The sequence below is a fragment of the Musca domestica genome, unplaced genomic scaffold (genome assembly GCF_030504385.1).
Source record: "Musca domestica strain aabys unplaced genomic scaffold, Musca_domestica.polishedcontigs.V.1.1 20, whole genome shotgun sequence".
Taxonomy (NCBI): Eukaryota; Metazoa; Arthropoda; class Insecta; order Diptera; family Muscidae; genus Musca; species Musca domestica.
The window spans coordinates 1846818-1863713 of record NW_026712250.1 but is presented as its reverse complement, the minus strand read 5'-3'; the positions used below and the strand labels follow the sequence as shown (position 1 = coordinate 1863713).

General features: G+C 33.5%; 1 protein-coding gene across 1 annotated transcript; it reads left to right on the top strand.

The window, feature by feature from the left end:
* Positions 1-1070: 1070 nt before the first annotated feature.
* Positions 1071-3189, top strand: LOC101896601 (uncharacterized). Its single transcript, XM_005189694.4, has one exon. The coding sequence runs from the start codon at positions 1518-1520 to the stop codon at positions 1965-1967; it is 450 nt and encodes a 149-aa protein (XP_005189751.1). The 5' UTR covers positions 1071-1517; the 3' UTR covers positions 1968-3189.
* The last annotated feature ends 13707 nt before the right edge of the window (positions 3190-16896 follow it).

Below are 16896 nucleotides of genomic sequence, written 5' to 3'. Positions count from 1 at the left end.
CAAATTATAATGGAAAACGATGATAGGAGTTTAGTGCGACTCTGTAATCCCATTGTGAAATTTCACAAAATATGCCTAGCCATGACTTCCAGCTTCTTATGTACTTAGCCCTTAAATAATATTGAATAGTACAATTAAATAATTCCCAGCTCAACATTTTCTGTAATTTACCTTGTCAAATTTCAATGCATGAAAAACACTTCCCATCTCTGATTTTGTGTGTATACAATGGATTTATGAATATAGATTTTGACAATAAGATGTTGTCAAATGTATAAATTTGAAAAAATGGTGTTCCTTCTTAGTTCTACCATGGTAATATTGTAACAATTAATGTTTTATCATATTTGTCAAATAAAAGTGACAAAGGCCGTGAAAACCGAACATGATTTTGTCATATCTTTACAATATAAAATATAAAAAATAGGACATTGGCTGTTTCAATCCTTTTTTAATAACTTTAGAAGCGGAAAATAGTAAAGATGGCTACTCTAGAATTTGATGTCTTTTTTGTGGTAAATGCTCAATACTTTTTTAAAAATAAATGTTTAAATTAATTAACTCGACAGTCCTGTCAATAATATGCAATAAAACATGCACTAATTTCTACGATGCACAATTAAAAAGAAAAAGCATGCGACGCATTCTAAAAGCCATGTAATTTAGTTAAATAAAACTAATGGTATTAATGGTGAGTTTTATTGAAACATGCTTAAATTAGTTGTTTTACAAAAAATCGTAATTTTTTCAAATGAATTCACAATATAAATAACACATTTTATTTGCATGTTTGGTGTAAATAAGGCCATAACCAATCTTTTAGATGGCACTGTACGCCTGCTATCATTTCACTGTGGATGAGTGTTTATTTTGTCATTCAACTCATATTCTTGTTATTTCTTTATTCCTCACTCATTTCGTAAGAGAAACTACCCTCACATTTCTCATATTCATATTTTGCACTCTCGCTCTCTTTATCTATGGCTCGTTCACTCTCTTCACGAATGAAATTGGAAACGCGAGTCTCTTACCGATGACCGTTATAAAAGTAAATCACACTACTGTGCGAGAATCATTCGTATTTTGAACACTTAACGGTGAACACCAAACAAAACCTTCTACAGGTGGAAGTTGAAGAACAAAACAAAAGAAAAAAAAAGAAACCTAAGCTAAACTAAAACGTTGTTTATAAATAAACCCAAGACTCGTTCGTTTGGAAATAAAAGAAGAAAATAAACAATAGCAAAAAAGTGCAACGACTGAAGAATTCTTTCAAACAAAAGCAAGAACTGAAAAAATAAACAAGAATTGTGCAGCGCTAAGCAAGCCAAGACAAACTGCAGCAATTTGAGAAGAATTTTCTGGAATTCACAAGAGAATACAAATAGTCCGTAACAGTGGTGGTTGAAAAATCCAATCCTATCAAAAAGTGCCTTCAAAGCAAAAAAAAACAAACGAAGTGTATTGATTTTTTGTTCTCATCAAAAGAAGTGACGTAAAAAACCAATTCCGCAACAATGGCTTTTATGATGCCGGTTATGAAAAATAATTATGACATCTACAAGGATAGTCGTTCTCGTAAAACATCCGAATGCTCCAATGGACCCACATCCGGTCCAGCTGGCACTCCCTCCGTGGCATCGGCCATGGGTGTGAGCAGTGCCCAGGCCACACGTAGGCAGCGCATGAAGTCGGAAAGTTTTGCTTCCTCACCCAGCCACACGTATCGCATGCAAATGCAACGGTGCCAAAGTCAGAAAACTTTCCCACGCAATGCTTCCCGGACCTCACAGTGCTCCACCTCAGGGGCCTTGTCGCCAACACGTTCCTTCTATCAACCATCAAACAGTCCGCCAAAGACGAACAATGAAAATTCGGGCTCCCAGCCAGATCTAACCAAATTCCATTTACGTTTAGTGGAGAAATTACGTAAATCCTTTCGCAAGGATTCGGGCAAACGTTCCTGAAAGACTGGTCTCTTGTCAAGAGAACAAGAACAACAAGCAGAAGAATGTAGTAATAATTGTTGTCAACAAAACGAAAATAAAGCAGAAAACCCAGCAGAAAGCATTCGAGGTAACGGCAGTTGTAAGGATCCCATGCCTGAGGCAGGGGATGGAGGCCATACGGAAAGGCCGAATGGCCAGCCAGGGGCGGCTGTCGCTACACCAACAACGGATGACAACATATCTTCAACGAATTCCGGCAAAGAAATGCAAACAGCAGCAACAACAACGGCGGCAGATGCAGGCGTTTTGGACCACACTAGCATTGCAACACCTGGGCGCAAATTCAGAGCTCACTTTGGCCAACGCCTGGCCAAGTGCCACAAAAAATTGGCCAATTTACATTTGCAGCATCATCATCCTCTCCATTACAATCAGCAGCAGAGTGAAAAGGGTAGCATGACCCTACAATTACTGAGTTCCAGCTCAACAGTGGAATTGTACAAACACCAGGAATCGGAGACATCCAGTCTATGCACCTCGGAGCACAAACAATTGCTAAAGCATCAGCAACCTGCTATGGAGTCGAAATCGAAATCTCCCGAAAAATCCTATGGCCAATTGCGAAATGCCAGGAGACGGAAACGTCTGTCTTTTATCAGACGGTGCAGTAAAAGTGCTCCACGCTAACGAAAGCTAATGAAACGTATCAAACTCCATATCAGGACCAAACGAAAAGTGAAAAGTCGCATATCGTTCGTACTAGTCATGGTTATGTGACATGATCATGGCATGATTCTGAGATGGGACCGGACTTTTTGCCGGTGGAAGAGGCGGGGGGTCAAGACAACCATTCGAAAATGATTTGCTGCCTGCCAAAGGAAAATTTTGCTTCAATGCTTTACAAGAGATTTTGGCCCAAGTTCCCGCCATGCATGACGTTCAAATGCTTGGTTGGGTGGATGGATGGTTGGATGGTATGTTGATATTTCGGTTTCTTTACAATTTGGCAGTTTGCCCAAATTTATTTGATTCTTTTTTGGTTGCTGTTGTTGTTATTATTATTCTATAATATGTCGAGGAAACCAAAAAGGCTGAAAACATTTGTTAATCATGCACTAGCAGATGCTACTTTTTGGGGTCGGGAAAGAGGAAGAAAATGCATTGCAGGAATTCAAATTAAAATATTAATGGCAAGAACTACGTCTTCTGCAAGACAAACACAAAAAAATGAAGAAGAATGCAAGGAAAATGGGAAAAATTGAAAGCAATGAAAAATCCAAATATAAATAGAAAATATCGCACACGGATGGTTGGGTGAGATTGAATAAAAAGACTGAAAAACATTTTTATAAAAAAATAATTTTTATAAAAATTCAGTTTTATAAAAAAATAATTTTTATAAAAAAATATTTTTTATAAAAAAATAATTTTTATAAAAAAATAATTTTTATAAAATTAATCATTTTTATAAAAAAATCATTTAACAAAATTGTTTTATAATGTGAATATGAATAAATTCATTAATCAAATTTAAAACAAAAAATTATTTTTATTTTACTTTTTACTTTTTTGATTAAACAAAATCAATCTTATTGGAAAACTTAAAATAAATTTTTAAGACTTATCAGTTTTTAACTTTTATTTTTTTCTTTTAATAAAATGAAAATATTTTATTTTATAATTTTTAAAAAATCAACCGAGTTTCTTCCATATTTTCGGCCAAACAAATATTATTTTTTTTATCTAAAACAGTTCTAAAAAAAATCTCACCCAGCCCTCAAGGAATTTTCATACGATTTTTTGTTTTGAAAAATATATATTTTTCTCTAAGGAAACCTAAGAAAGGTAATGCTATGAAATTTGGTTTTTTTTTAAACGAATTCTGTTAATATTTAAATAAATTTTGTTAAAAGCTCAGGACCAATCAAAATTTTTATTTTTTTTTTTTTTTGTATATAAATACACATAAATTTTTGGTACTTAATAAAAAATATTTTTTATTAAAGAAAAAGGCTTCCTATATATGATTTCAGAATAAAATAACAAAAACTGCCAGGAACAACAACACAAAAAATCCCATATGAAAATAAAAATAATTTTGTTTGAATTCAAAAAGACCAATTTTCTTTTTCAAAAAAATTAAAAAATCTTATATTTTATTCTTAAAAAAATATAAATAAATTAAATACAGAATAATGGAAATTGTAATATTTTATGTATTAAATACATTTTTATGAAATAATAAAAACATGTAAATATTTATGAATAGAATATAAATAAATAGCAAAAAAAAAAAAAAAGAATTGTATTTTTGTACTACTTAAAAAAAAAACAATATGCCTGAATTTGTAATACCCATAAGCTTTGTCTATTTTCTATTAAATAATTATTAAGCGACAGCAATATTGTAATTTAAAATAAAATTCAAAATTTCCTTTTTTGTTTGTGTAGCCCCATAAAAATAATATAATAAATAATATCAAATGTTAATCGCATGTTTTCTGCTTTAAAACACTATAAACCAACAATATATATTCAAATAAAATGTCTACAAATTAATAAATTTATAATTTGTATAATTATTTAAAAATGTATACAATATTTTATGTTTGCAAATAAAAAAAATCAAATAAAAATAAAAAAATCTAATCCAAAAAAAGTTTTTCTTTATTTTATGAAATCTACCCAGGCAGGTGGTATCATCTCTCTCTCTCAAGAAAAGAAATCATAATTTTTTTCATGCCTTCTTTTGTCTGACAAGCAATCCAAGAAAAGTATTCTTCTAGCAATCATTCAATTCAATTCATGCCTATCATTCCCCCACCCTGAAATTTCCTAGTCTTCACCAACCAACCGTTGGTGGAATACAAATAGCATGCATTCTGCCTGCCAAGCATTCACTCCATTCATCATCCATTAATAAAACAACAACAAATCACAGAAACAAATAAAGGAAAAGGCAAGAAAGAAATTTTACTGCGCTTTTGTTTCTCCCTTGTCCCTAGTTTACCTGAATCGTGCCTTCGTTTTCTTGGATTCTACTGCACCTTAACTCAATCACGTTCTTGAGTGCAATCTTTGATTCATTTCCTTTGCTATGAAGAACAACGAGAACAACAAGAACAACAAAAATATATACAACAATACCAGTCTGCGTGTTCGGTAACAATCAACCTACAATACTCATTCATGTACACGTTTCAGAAAAGGGGGGAAAATACAGAAAAAAAGTAAAAAGTGGTTTAAAAAAGTGGTTTGGACGAATTTTTTATACCCTCCAGTATTTGGAAAGATTTTTTTTAAATTCCGCTATAATTATATTTTTTTCCGAATATTAGGTGTTACAGTTATGTGGAGCTATACGAAAACGTGGATCTCAATTACCTAATAGAGAAGATGGTCCCCATAACGAACTCCAAACATTAAGTTTGAGAGAATTTTGATGAAAAAACGTAGCTAAAATCATCAAAATACCGAATATTGTCAGGTAACGTTATATAGGGCTCATACGGAGATGTGAGTTTGTATTTTTGCAATTATTATTGACATTATCGGTCATAGGAGGTAATATCTATTACCAACTCCAAACAGCAAATTTGAAACAATTCTGGTGGAAAATGTAACACAAATCATCAATATACCAAAGGTATAGGAGGTAGAGTAATGTGGGGCTATACCTTTATGGCAAATGTTCAGCCCCTTCTCTGGCAGATTACGCACTACAAGTACCAATTTTGAGATAATTCTATTGAAAAATGTAGATAAACTCCTTAAAATACCGAAAAACTGGAAGTATAGTCATATGGGGTCTATACCAAAAATTTGACCTATATATCCATTTATCTGCCAGAAAACACGGCGTCTATTTCAAAAACCAAGTTTGAAAAAAATTCTGAGGAAAAACGTAGCTAAAATCATCAAAATACTGAATATCGGAATGTACCCTTATATAGGGTTCATACGGAGATCTGAATTGGTATAGGCAATTTTCGGTCATATGAGGTAATATTCATTACCAACTCTAAATGGCAAATTTGAACAAATTCACAATGAAAAGTGTGACCGAATCATCAAAATACCAAATATCTGGAGGTGCAGTAATGTGGGGCTATACGAAAACTTAGATCTATATGGTCAATGTTCTGCCCCTTCTCTGGCAAATTACGCACTCCAAACAAGAAGTTTGAGCTAAGTTTACTGGAAAATGAAAATAAATTCCTTAAAATTTCGAATATCTGGAGGTATAGTTATATGGGGTTATATGAAAACTTGGATCTATCTAGCCAATTATCTGCCAGAGAAGGTGGCATCTATTACTCTCCCCAAATACCAAGTTTAAGATAATTTTGTTGAAAATGGAGCTAAAATCCTTAAAATACCAGAAATCTGGAGGTACAGTCATATGGGGTCTGTAACAAAACTTGGACCTGTAAAGCCAATTATCTGCCAGAGATGTCTATTACGTACTCCAAATACCAAGTTTGAGATAATTTTGTTGAAAAAATGTAGCTAAAATCCTTAAAATACCAAATATTTGGAGGTACAGTCACATGGGGTCTATAGCAAAACTTGGACCTATATTGCCAATTGTCTGCCAGAGAAGGTAACGTCTATTACGCACTCCAAAAACCAAGTTTGAGATAATTTAGCTCTTTAGTAGCTTTTTAATCCTGAAATAGCGTATTTCTCGAGGTACAGTCATATGGGGTCTATACCAAAACTTGGCCTAATATTGTCAATTTTTTACCAGAGAACGTGACGTCTTTTAAGCTCTCAAAATTCCAAGTTGGAGATAATTTTGTTGAAAAATGTCGTTGAACTGCTTAAAATACGGAAAATCTGAAGGTACAGTCATATGGGATCTATAGCAAACTTGGACCTATATGGAAAGTTTTTTGCAAGGATGTTACCTATACGATGGTAACACAAACTGTCAATTTATAGTTAATTCGGTTTAAATTTGTGACTAAAACTACCAAAACACCTTAAAAAGTGGCGGTACAGTCATATGGGGTCTATATCAAAACGTAAACCTACTTGACCCATTTTTAATATCAAAAGTCCTGCAGACATAAAATATATCTGAATACAATTTGATCAACCTACTTCATTTTGTTCAGAAGATAGTGGGACTTCGACAGAAGGACAGACAGGCGGGCGAACAGGAATCTCTAAATCGACCTTGAAGTTTATGCTGCTCAGGAATATATACTTTGTGGGGTCTAACATTTGTATTTCGATGTATTACAAATGGGTTGACATATTTAATATAGCCTCCATACAATGGTGAAGGGTATAACAAAAGCAACAAAAACAACGCTTGCTTGCGTTGTTGTATACAGGAAATTAGCCTTCATTGTTGGTAGTTAAACCAAGGTATGAAAAGATATAAAATTGTTAATGTAGTTAAACCATAAATTTAATAAAAAAATATTTAAAATATATGTTTTTTTTTGTAAACAATTTTCGGATTAATTTTTATTCTCTTTTTTTTTTTAAATAATTTTCTTTTCTGGAAAATATTCCGAAATAATTTTTTTTTGTACATTTTCCAAATTTTATAAAAATCTAACTATGGCACCCGGCCTTCAAGGGTTAAACGAATGGTTGTTTATTATTTTTGTTTTCTATTGAATTTCTTTCTTCAATTCAATTCAGCCATTTCTCCGCCTCAATGGCTTCTGCTTCAAACCGAATGAATTGAAACCAAACCGGAAATGAATGGAAATTAATTGACAGTTATTGTGAAGCATTGCATGTTTTTGTTTTTGCGTTGTCTTTTGTTTGATGGTTTTTTTGCGCATTGCAATTGCCAACCATGGAGGGACACACCCCAAAAGAAGACATCGACTGGCTGGCCGGCTGACTGAACTGACTGCTCAACTGTCAAAATATTGAACTTCTAATCAAATGAATGTTTTCGTGGCACCGCTGAGTGCAGCAACACCCAAATGGTGGGTGCATATTTGCCCACGAAACAACAACAAAAACAACTACAACAACACATTTTTCTTAATAAATAAAATTGAATTTATTGTTGGCCCTGAACTTTCGTGGATGGCGGCGGTGGGGTTCATTGTTCCTTGTGGTGGCAGGCACATGTTTTACTCAGTTTATTGTTCACTTAGTTTATTAGTTTAATTAACAACTGTCAAAATAATAAAAAAACAACAATCACACGTAACAAGAACACACGACTTTTCTCATGTGAGTATGTATGTGTGTGTGTGTGTGTTGGGAAAACTGTGTTTTCCTCAATTATATTTTTAACAATGACTAACCCACTTCATATGGATGAAGGATTAGTAATGATTTAGTCGAGAAAAGATTTTTCACTTTTGAGAAATCATTTCGAACTAGTGATCTCTATAAATGAGAGGTTTCCTGGTCTTACATAAAATGTTTATAAATTAAATTAAATGACGTTCCTTGGTGCAAAGCTATTTCCAAGCACTCCAAAGAAACAACTTCAAACTATTTCTTCTATAGAAAACTTCTTTAATGACAATTTATTTGAAATAACGATTTATCTCTCTCTCTCATTAGGGTACTCCAAATCGTTTTTCTCTGTGGCAAAGTAAAGTCGATGTAATTGTTTGTAAGGTGGTGCAAGTAAGTAATCCTCTTATCAGAAAATGCTATAAATTTAATTACCACCAGAAAAAAAACATCGGAATGTCTGTCAAGTTCATAATGCATTTACAAGGTAATGAAAAAGTAAACTTCCGATGTTTTTCAACTGTAATTAAGACATTAGGGGCCAATCATAATATGTAGAGCATTTTCTGATAGGAGGATTACTTTTGGGCCACCTTGTATATCAAGTCATTTCTTGTTGGTCCTCACAAAGTTATTTTTAAATGTAGAACTGAGTTACAAAATTTATTTACATTTTTCACCCATAAAACTTAAATTAAATGGCCAGTAAACCTTGGAATTAACAATGGCGTGTAGATGGTAAAATTGTAACGACACGAAAGGGTTTAGAGTACACTTTATTTTTAAATAAAGGATTTAAATGTGGCCAAATCGTTTTAGTGTTTTTTATACCCTCCACCATTCATGGTATGGAGGGTATATTAAGTTCGTCATTCCGTTTGTAACTCATCGAAATAATAATTTTAGACCCAATTCTTGAAATTCTAAGACGATTTAGCCCCTGTCCGTGCGCCCGTCTTTCCATCTGTTGTAATTACGATAAGGTCAAAACGAATAAAGATAGGAAGCTAAAATTTTGCACCGATCAGTCTTTTGTCTGCAGGCAGGTCCAGTTCGAAGATGGGCTAAATCGGGCCACGATATCGTATAGTCCTCCACAATGGCACCCCCGATACTCGGTATTTTGTTGATTTTAACCACATTTTTCAATGGAATTGTCTGAAATTCTACATAAGAAGTTCTCTGTAAGAACTTTACCCCCTAAAAAAGAATTGTTTCTATAGGTTTATTCTATCGCATATCCCTCATATAACTGATCCTGCCGATATTTGGTATTTTCATGATTTTAGCCACATTTTTCAATGGAACAGTCTGAAAATCCACACAAGGAGTTCTCTGTGAGTACTTTACCCCCCGGAAGAGAATTTTCTATATAGGTCTACGTTTTAGTATAGCACTTATATAATTGTACCTCCTGACCTTCGGTATTTTGGTGATTTTAGCCAAATTTTTTGATGGAATTATCTGAAATTCTACACAAAGAATTTTCCGTGAGTACTTTACCCCCTGAAGGAGAATTTTCTATATAGAATTTTCTATATAGGTTTACGATATCGAATATACCCCATATAGCTGTACCTCCTGAAATTCGGTATTTTAATGATTTTAGCTACATTTTTCAATGAAATTGTCTAAAATTCTACACAAGGAGCTCTCCGTGAGTACTTTACCCCCTGAAAGAGAATTGTCTACATAGGTCCACGATGTCGTATAGCCCCCATAAAATTATGCCCCCATGCTCGATATTCGGTATTTTTATTATGCTAGTCACATTTTCTAATAGAATTGGCTTAAAATCCACACAAGGTGTTATTCGTAACTACTTTACCCCTTGAAAAAGAATTGTCTATATAGGTCCACGATATTGTATATCACCCATATAGCACTAACCCAAGATATTCGGTATTTCCAGAATTTTAGCGACATTATTCACCGGAATTGCGTCAAATTTCGTATTTAAAATTCGTAATGGGTACTACAACCTATGACGGAAAATTGTCCATGCAGGTCCACGTCTTAGTATAGCCCCCACACAACGGTACCTCCCTTTATTCGGTATTCTGATGATATTAGCGACATTATTCACCGGAATCGTTTTAAATTTCGTATTTGAAGTTCGGAATCGTTGCTACAGCATATGACAAAAAAATATCTTATCCAGCACCACATTTTCGTATAGCTCCCATATAAGCGTCTTCATTTGAGCGGTAGTTTCCGTCCGATTTTTTTTTTAAATTTATCAAGTTCCTCCCGTGTGGTGGAGGATATAAAAAGTTCGACCCTTAGCAGCTTTTTATATATTTTATTTATAAAACCTACACTCTTTTTTATTGATTCTATTCCGAAAATGTGTGATGGGAATTGAGAACCCTTTACCAATTCAACAGTAATTCAATTTGTAGTCATCAAATTGCCATGGATATGTGATAGACACATTTTGATGACCTTAATTAGATTGTGTTGTAGTTTTTGTTTTATAATTGCTCGCATGTGTACATACATCCACACATACATATGTAGAATATAAAACAAGCATATACATGTCCGGTATAAAACAAACAACAACTGGCCATTAATAAATTACAAACATAAGGATGGACATGAAAACTAACTCTAAGGACCTTGAAGAAAAACTTTTAAGGTTCGGAAAAATATTTGCAGGGCTTCCAACAAAATTCCAAGAGAAGATTTTCATAAAATTGTTTTCAGTTAAATATTTGTTTAATCATTTTGTCACTGTGATTTTCAATACATTCTATTGTTGGATATTGTCAATCGAATTTGGATCAAGGTCACTTGTGGTCGATATTATGTCTACAACCAGTCAGTCTAATATACCAAGATACTCGAACCAAATGGAAACTATATGCAATGGGTATGTATATATATATATATATATAAACATTTATATATATAGTATATATATTTATTTCCAACAGTCATTCAGCCAAGCCATAGCTTTGCTTTTGGTGCACCATCAATTTGCTGGGCGATTATTGAAGGTGGCCGGGGGGCCTGGCCGTAGAAGTTCGTTAAACTTTAATCAGGTTATTTAGAATAGAATGTTGAGACTACGACATGGCAGTGTAACGAATACCGCGGCCGCCACCACAACCACTCACACAGGGGGGAGGGGCATTGAGAATGTAATGATTTCATTTGCTCGCTTAAGTTTTTTGTTGTTGTTGTTGGTCGTTTATAAAGCTCTGTACAAATGTTGAAGGTTGCTTTCGGACTTGAAAAGGCAAAAATGTAAAGAGAATGAAAATAAAATAAATAATTGCAAATGTTTAGATTACCGCTGACAGCGGTAAAGTGACAGTTATTAAAAAGCACAAAACATGGCAGAGATTGTGGAAAATATGATAAATTAGAAAAAAACGAAGATAGTGGATAATTACGGAATTACTGCCACTTTGATTTATAGAAATTAATTCGGAATGAGTTTCTTTTAGCCAGAAAAAAAATTATAGAGAGTAATTTTTCATTTAAATCGAAAATTCGGTAGATAAATCACCACAAAAAGAGTAAAGGTGGGAATACATAATGTGCTTATTTGGCTGGCTTCTTCGGAAATTAACAAAGGAGCCAGGAGCCAAAATCAATGTAAGTCAAACTATAATTCCTTTTTTCCTCTACGAAGAAGCCAGCCGATGACTTAAGCCACCAAATAAGTGCTAAATGTATTCCCACCTTAAGTCATCGACTGGCTTTGTAGAAAAACAAAGGAGTTATAGGTTAACTTAGTTCGATTTTGGCCCTGAGGTACTTTGTTCTTTTCCGTAGAAACCAGCCGATGACTTAAGTTAGTCACAAAACAAGTTTTATATATTCTCACCTTAAGATAAATATCGTTTCGAATGCTAGCTCCTTAAATATGGAGGTACGACTGGCAAAACATTTGCATGTAATTCCAACTAAATATTTTATCACCTTCACGCCTTTCTAACCTCTGTCAAGGAGAAGATATACCAGAAAACTGACATATTAACACCATTAATGTGAGACTTGGATTTATTTTCAAGAAATATACCACTTGTTAGACTCCGAACTACCTTTCACAAAAGGTAAATGACTCCGATTAGATTTTCACGACAAAGTATTGCTCCAAATAAATTTTAGGGGAATTTTATGAAAAACATCTACTCCGAACAATTCTTCTGAGGAAACGAGCGACTCCGAATAATTTATCAGCCAAGAGATAAATGACTCCAAATATGTTTTCAGAAAGAAATGTGACTTGGAACCATTTCTTTGGTTTCCTGGCTGAAATTAACGACTCCGAATGATTTATTGGCCAATAGATAAGTGACTCCGAATATTTTTTTCAAAAAAAAAAAAATAAAACTTGGAATCAAATATTACTCCGAATAAAGTAAAGCAACTCCAAATAAAGCAAAGCTACTCTGAAAAATGTTCTCGAATAACTTTTCTATTGAGAAGAGCTACTCCGAAACCGGTTTATGAGAATTCGAGTTATTCCGATTAGTTTTTTGGACCAAGAAATGTAACTTCGAATTACTTTTCTCAGAGAATTAATGATTCCGAATAGATTTTCTACGACAAAAGAAGAAGCAAAGTTAATCCAAATCCATTTTTTGATGAATTTTTTGAAAATCATCTACTCCGAACAATTCTTCTAAAGAAATGGGTGACTCCGAATAATTTATCCACCGAATATTTTTCGAAAGAAATGTGATTCGGAAACTTTTCAGGTGATAAGAATGTCTACGATTCAATTTTTATGTAGTAGAATTTCCCTAGATGTCTTTTCTATAGAGAAGAACTAGTCCGAATTCGGTTTCTAAGAATCTTAATTACTCCGAAATTACCAACCGGAAAATCTATATAAAGATGATAGTAAACAAACATTTTTCTCTGAAAAAGTCAATTCAAATGGGTTTCTTTAAAAAACGGTGATTCCGAAACACGTTTATGGGAAAAAGTTTGATTTCAATTGAAATGTTGATGAGAAAATGTTTCTCCAAATAGGGAAAAGCTACTCCGAGTTCGGTTTATGGGAATTCGAGTTATTCCGATTAACTTTTGGCCCGGGATATATAACTCCGAACTATCTTTCTGAGAGGATTAATGACTCCAAATGGATTATCAATAACAAAGGGTTACTCTGAATCTAATTTTGTCCCATAAAAATAAATAACCAGAAAATTTCTTGGAACAAGGTCTATTCCGAATAACGCCTTATTGACTCCGAAACACTTATTTGCGAATAATAATGTCTACCATTGGATTTTTATAAACGAGGCTTTCTCCGAACGATTTTTCTCTGAAGCAGAGCTAATTCGGATTCGGTTTCTGGGAAAAAGAGATATTTCCCATTAATGTTACTGCGTCCCAGTATCTCTGATGAATTTCCCGAGAAAATGAAGAGGAAAGAGAATGTATTTTCATTATCGAAAAAAAAACTCCAAATTCCTTCTTTAATACAAATACATTTTCTGTAAAAATGTTAAGGTGAGGGTGCCTAAGCAGCCTATTGACAAGTTATAAGGGAAAACGACGGCTGGATTCAAGTGCGGCTCTGGCATACCTTTATGATATGTCACAAAATATGTCATGCGAAGACTTCAAGCTGCTATGTAACGACACCTTTATTCCGATTATTTTTTCTGTGGCGAAAAATGTGGTCCGAATATTTTTTCTGAGCAGAAAACTGATTCCGAAAACCATATTTTGTAATTAAAATTACTCCGAACGAGTAGGTACACCAAAAAATCATCCCGTAGAGAATTTTCTCTTTATTTATTTATTTATTATTATTATTATTATTATTTTTTTTTTTTTTTTTTTGTAAAGAAGGGAATTTCCGAATGAGTTTCCATGACGAAGAACTGCTTTGAGAAAATTTTCTGTAAAGAAACGTCAGTAACAATTAGTTTTTTTGTTCGAAATTAATTTCGACAATTTTTTCCATGGCCAATTTTTATTCCAAATGATTCTACTGAGAAAACTTTTTGAAAAAAATTCCCACTCCGAAAACATTTTCTAAATTTTCTATTATTCTTTTTCAAAAAAAATCAAATTTATTCAAGAAATCTCAACAATTTTAACCTTGAAAGGTTCAAAGAAAGCATTTTGGCATATTTTATCTAAAAATTCCAATAGTTAGTTCTGACGTCTGTTAATGTAAGCAAAAAATTCCAAACAATGCCAGCAATTCACTATTCATTATTTTTGTTGCCGAAATTCCCATGAAACACCCAATTCGGGGGAAAAACAAAAAAATGCAAATATTTCGCGCTCTCTCTATCTCTCTCTCTTTGTCTCCCCTTTTGTTTACATTCAAACCTTTATTGTTTATAGCATAAATATCAATAGGTTTTATTGGCGATTTGTCGCAGGAAATTCAATAAATCTTACAGCGTGGGATTTTTAGCAGAATTTGAATGGAACCAGCGCGACGTAGTCCGATGGTGTTTAATTATTTCTTGGGCGGCTTTGTTTTTATCATGTTTTCGACTTTATAAATAACCATAAAAACAGAGATATGATAAAATGGTGTTTGACATCGTGAGCGAGGGTGTGCACAGACAGAGAGAGATAATGATGGACTTGCAACTTTTGACGTATTTTCTGTGAACTTTGGCACAGCGGAATTTACGGCAATAAACAAAGAAAAAAATTACTTTAATATTTATTAAATTTGGAGATATTGGAAAGATAACGGTAGAAAATATTCTCACGTTAATTTATTTAAATGACAGAGAAGAGATTTAAAGGGAGAGAGAGTGAAGGGTTGTAGTATGTTTACATTAGAGTTTTTTTCTGAGTTAATCTCCTTTATGTGTATTTACTTGAGGTATATAGTAATTGTAAACGTATTATTAAGCCACTTACCGATCAAGAGAAAGTACTTTCTTAAATTATTTTTAATTTCATAATATAATGAAAAAATTATTTAAAAACCAGCTATTTTTATATGCAATTTTTCCTCCATTCCAATTCGATTGTTGCCATCTGCTGTCGGCTAGCGGTTAAATCGCATGATTTGCATGTAAAACATATTGAAATTATTTCCAAACTATCTATATATATTTATAATTTATACCTACCTTCCTGAGCATTTTGATCGTTCGCAAAATTAAAACAAAGCAAGAAAACACAAATTATTTTAATTCCAAAACGTGATGATTTTCATTTTATAGATTTCACTGTTTTTTTGCTTTTGTGTGAATTGGAAAAGTGGAAAAAACCGCCTGAGAAAACATGTGTAATTGCTGTAGGCAAAGTGCTATTGCAATTGGAATGCCAGGTGAAGGGTAAGCAATGGGGGGGGGCGGCAGGGGAAAGATCTGTAATTTTTTTTCGCTATAAATTTAGTTGCATTATTCATACAGCAAATTATTCACCCGACCATATCAAACAAAATAGCAAATGTAAAAACACATTTACATACATATATACAGTGTGATATACATATATACAAGTAATAGAAAATGTAAAATAGATATGGGCGCTTATATTTCTCGGAATTAATACCTTGTGCATGTCAACATGGAAATATAGTTCTTAGCAGAGGAAGGCGGATATCATCATTTTGTCGGAACTATAATATTTACCCAAAGTCTGAATATTTTATAAAATACCTGTTTAGATTTCATTTATTGAAGTAGTAATGACATTCCTAGATTAGAATATTTTGTTGGCGTCCAAATGCATGTATACACTTTTATATCGCCCAAATGGAAGATAAACTTACTGCATTATTTTTAAACTCCCTTTGAACAGCTGGGATCTGAACTTGTTGACTCCAATGACTATTTGATTTTTTACCTCTAAATCACTGCTGGAACAAAGCCTATAATTGTTTTGGCGCCCAAATGTAGGTTGGTTTCTAATTTATTCCTTGTCCTATTTCATAATTTCTCTCACTCTCATCCACGCCATGAATATCTTTGGCTCCCAATGCAGATTGGTTTCTTACTTAGTTCGACTACAGGGCTCTTTTATTTACTTACCCAAAAATATTTATTGGCTTCCGAATACAGGTTGGCTTCTCAACTTACTGACGCCAATAGCTATTTCATAATTTACCTCTAAATCGCTGCTGCATTAAAGCCAATAATATTTTCGGCGCCCAAATGTAGGCAGATTTCTTAACAAATTAATATCCCTCTCCCCACGCCTACCCTCTCTTAAGCAGACTGTATTTAAGAACTTCCCAAAAACAAACCAAGAATACTTCTGGTTCCCAATTTTCCTGTTGTACTAAGCCTGCTGCAACAAAGCCTCCAAATTTCTGCTGCAATAAAGCCAATAATATTTTTGGCGCCCAAATGGAGGCTCGTTCGTCAATAAATTGATTCTCCGTACTATTTCATAATCTCTCTCTCTCTCCCTCACTCTCTCTCTCTCCCTATATAAGGCAGACTGTTTTCTCAATTAATTGACTCCAAGAACTGCTTACTTGCCCCCTCTGCATTAAGCGCCATTTACACCAAGCCAAGAATATTTTTGGGGCCCAATGCAGGCTGATTTCTGACTTAGTTTGTCTTCAGGATTCTTTAATTACTTCCTCTAAAGCATCACTGAAACAAATCCATTTTTCACTCAATTAACTCCCAGTACGATCTTCTTTAGTTCATATAAGGCTCCACTGAAACCAACCTAAATACATTTTTTTTTGGTGTCCAACTACAGGCTGGCTTCTCAGCTTATTGACTCCAATGACTATTTGATCATTTAACTAAATATCCTTGCTGCAACA

Coding starts and splice junctions, on each gene's coding strand:
- LOC101896601 (XM_005189694.4), top strand. CDS start 1,518: ATGGCTTTTATGATGCCGGTTATGAAAAATAATTATGACATCTACAAG.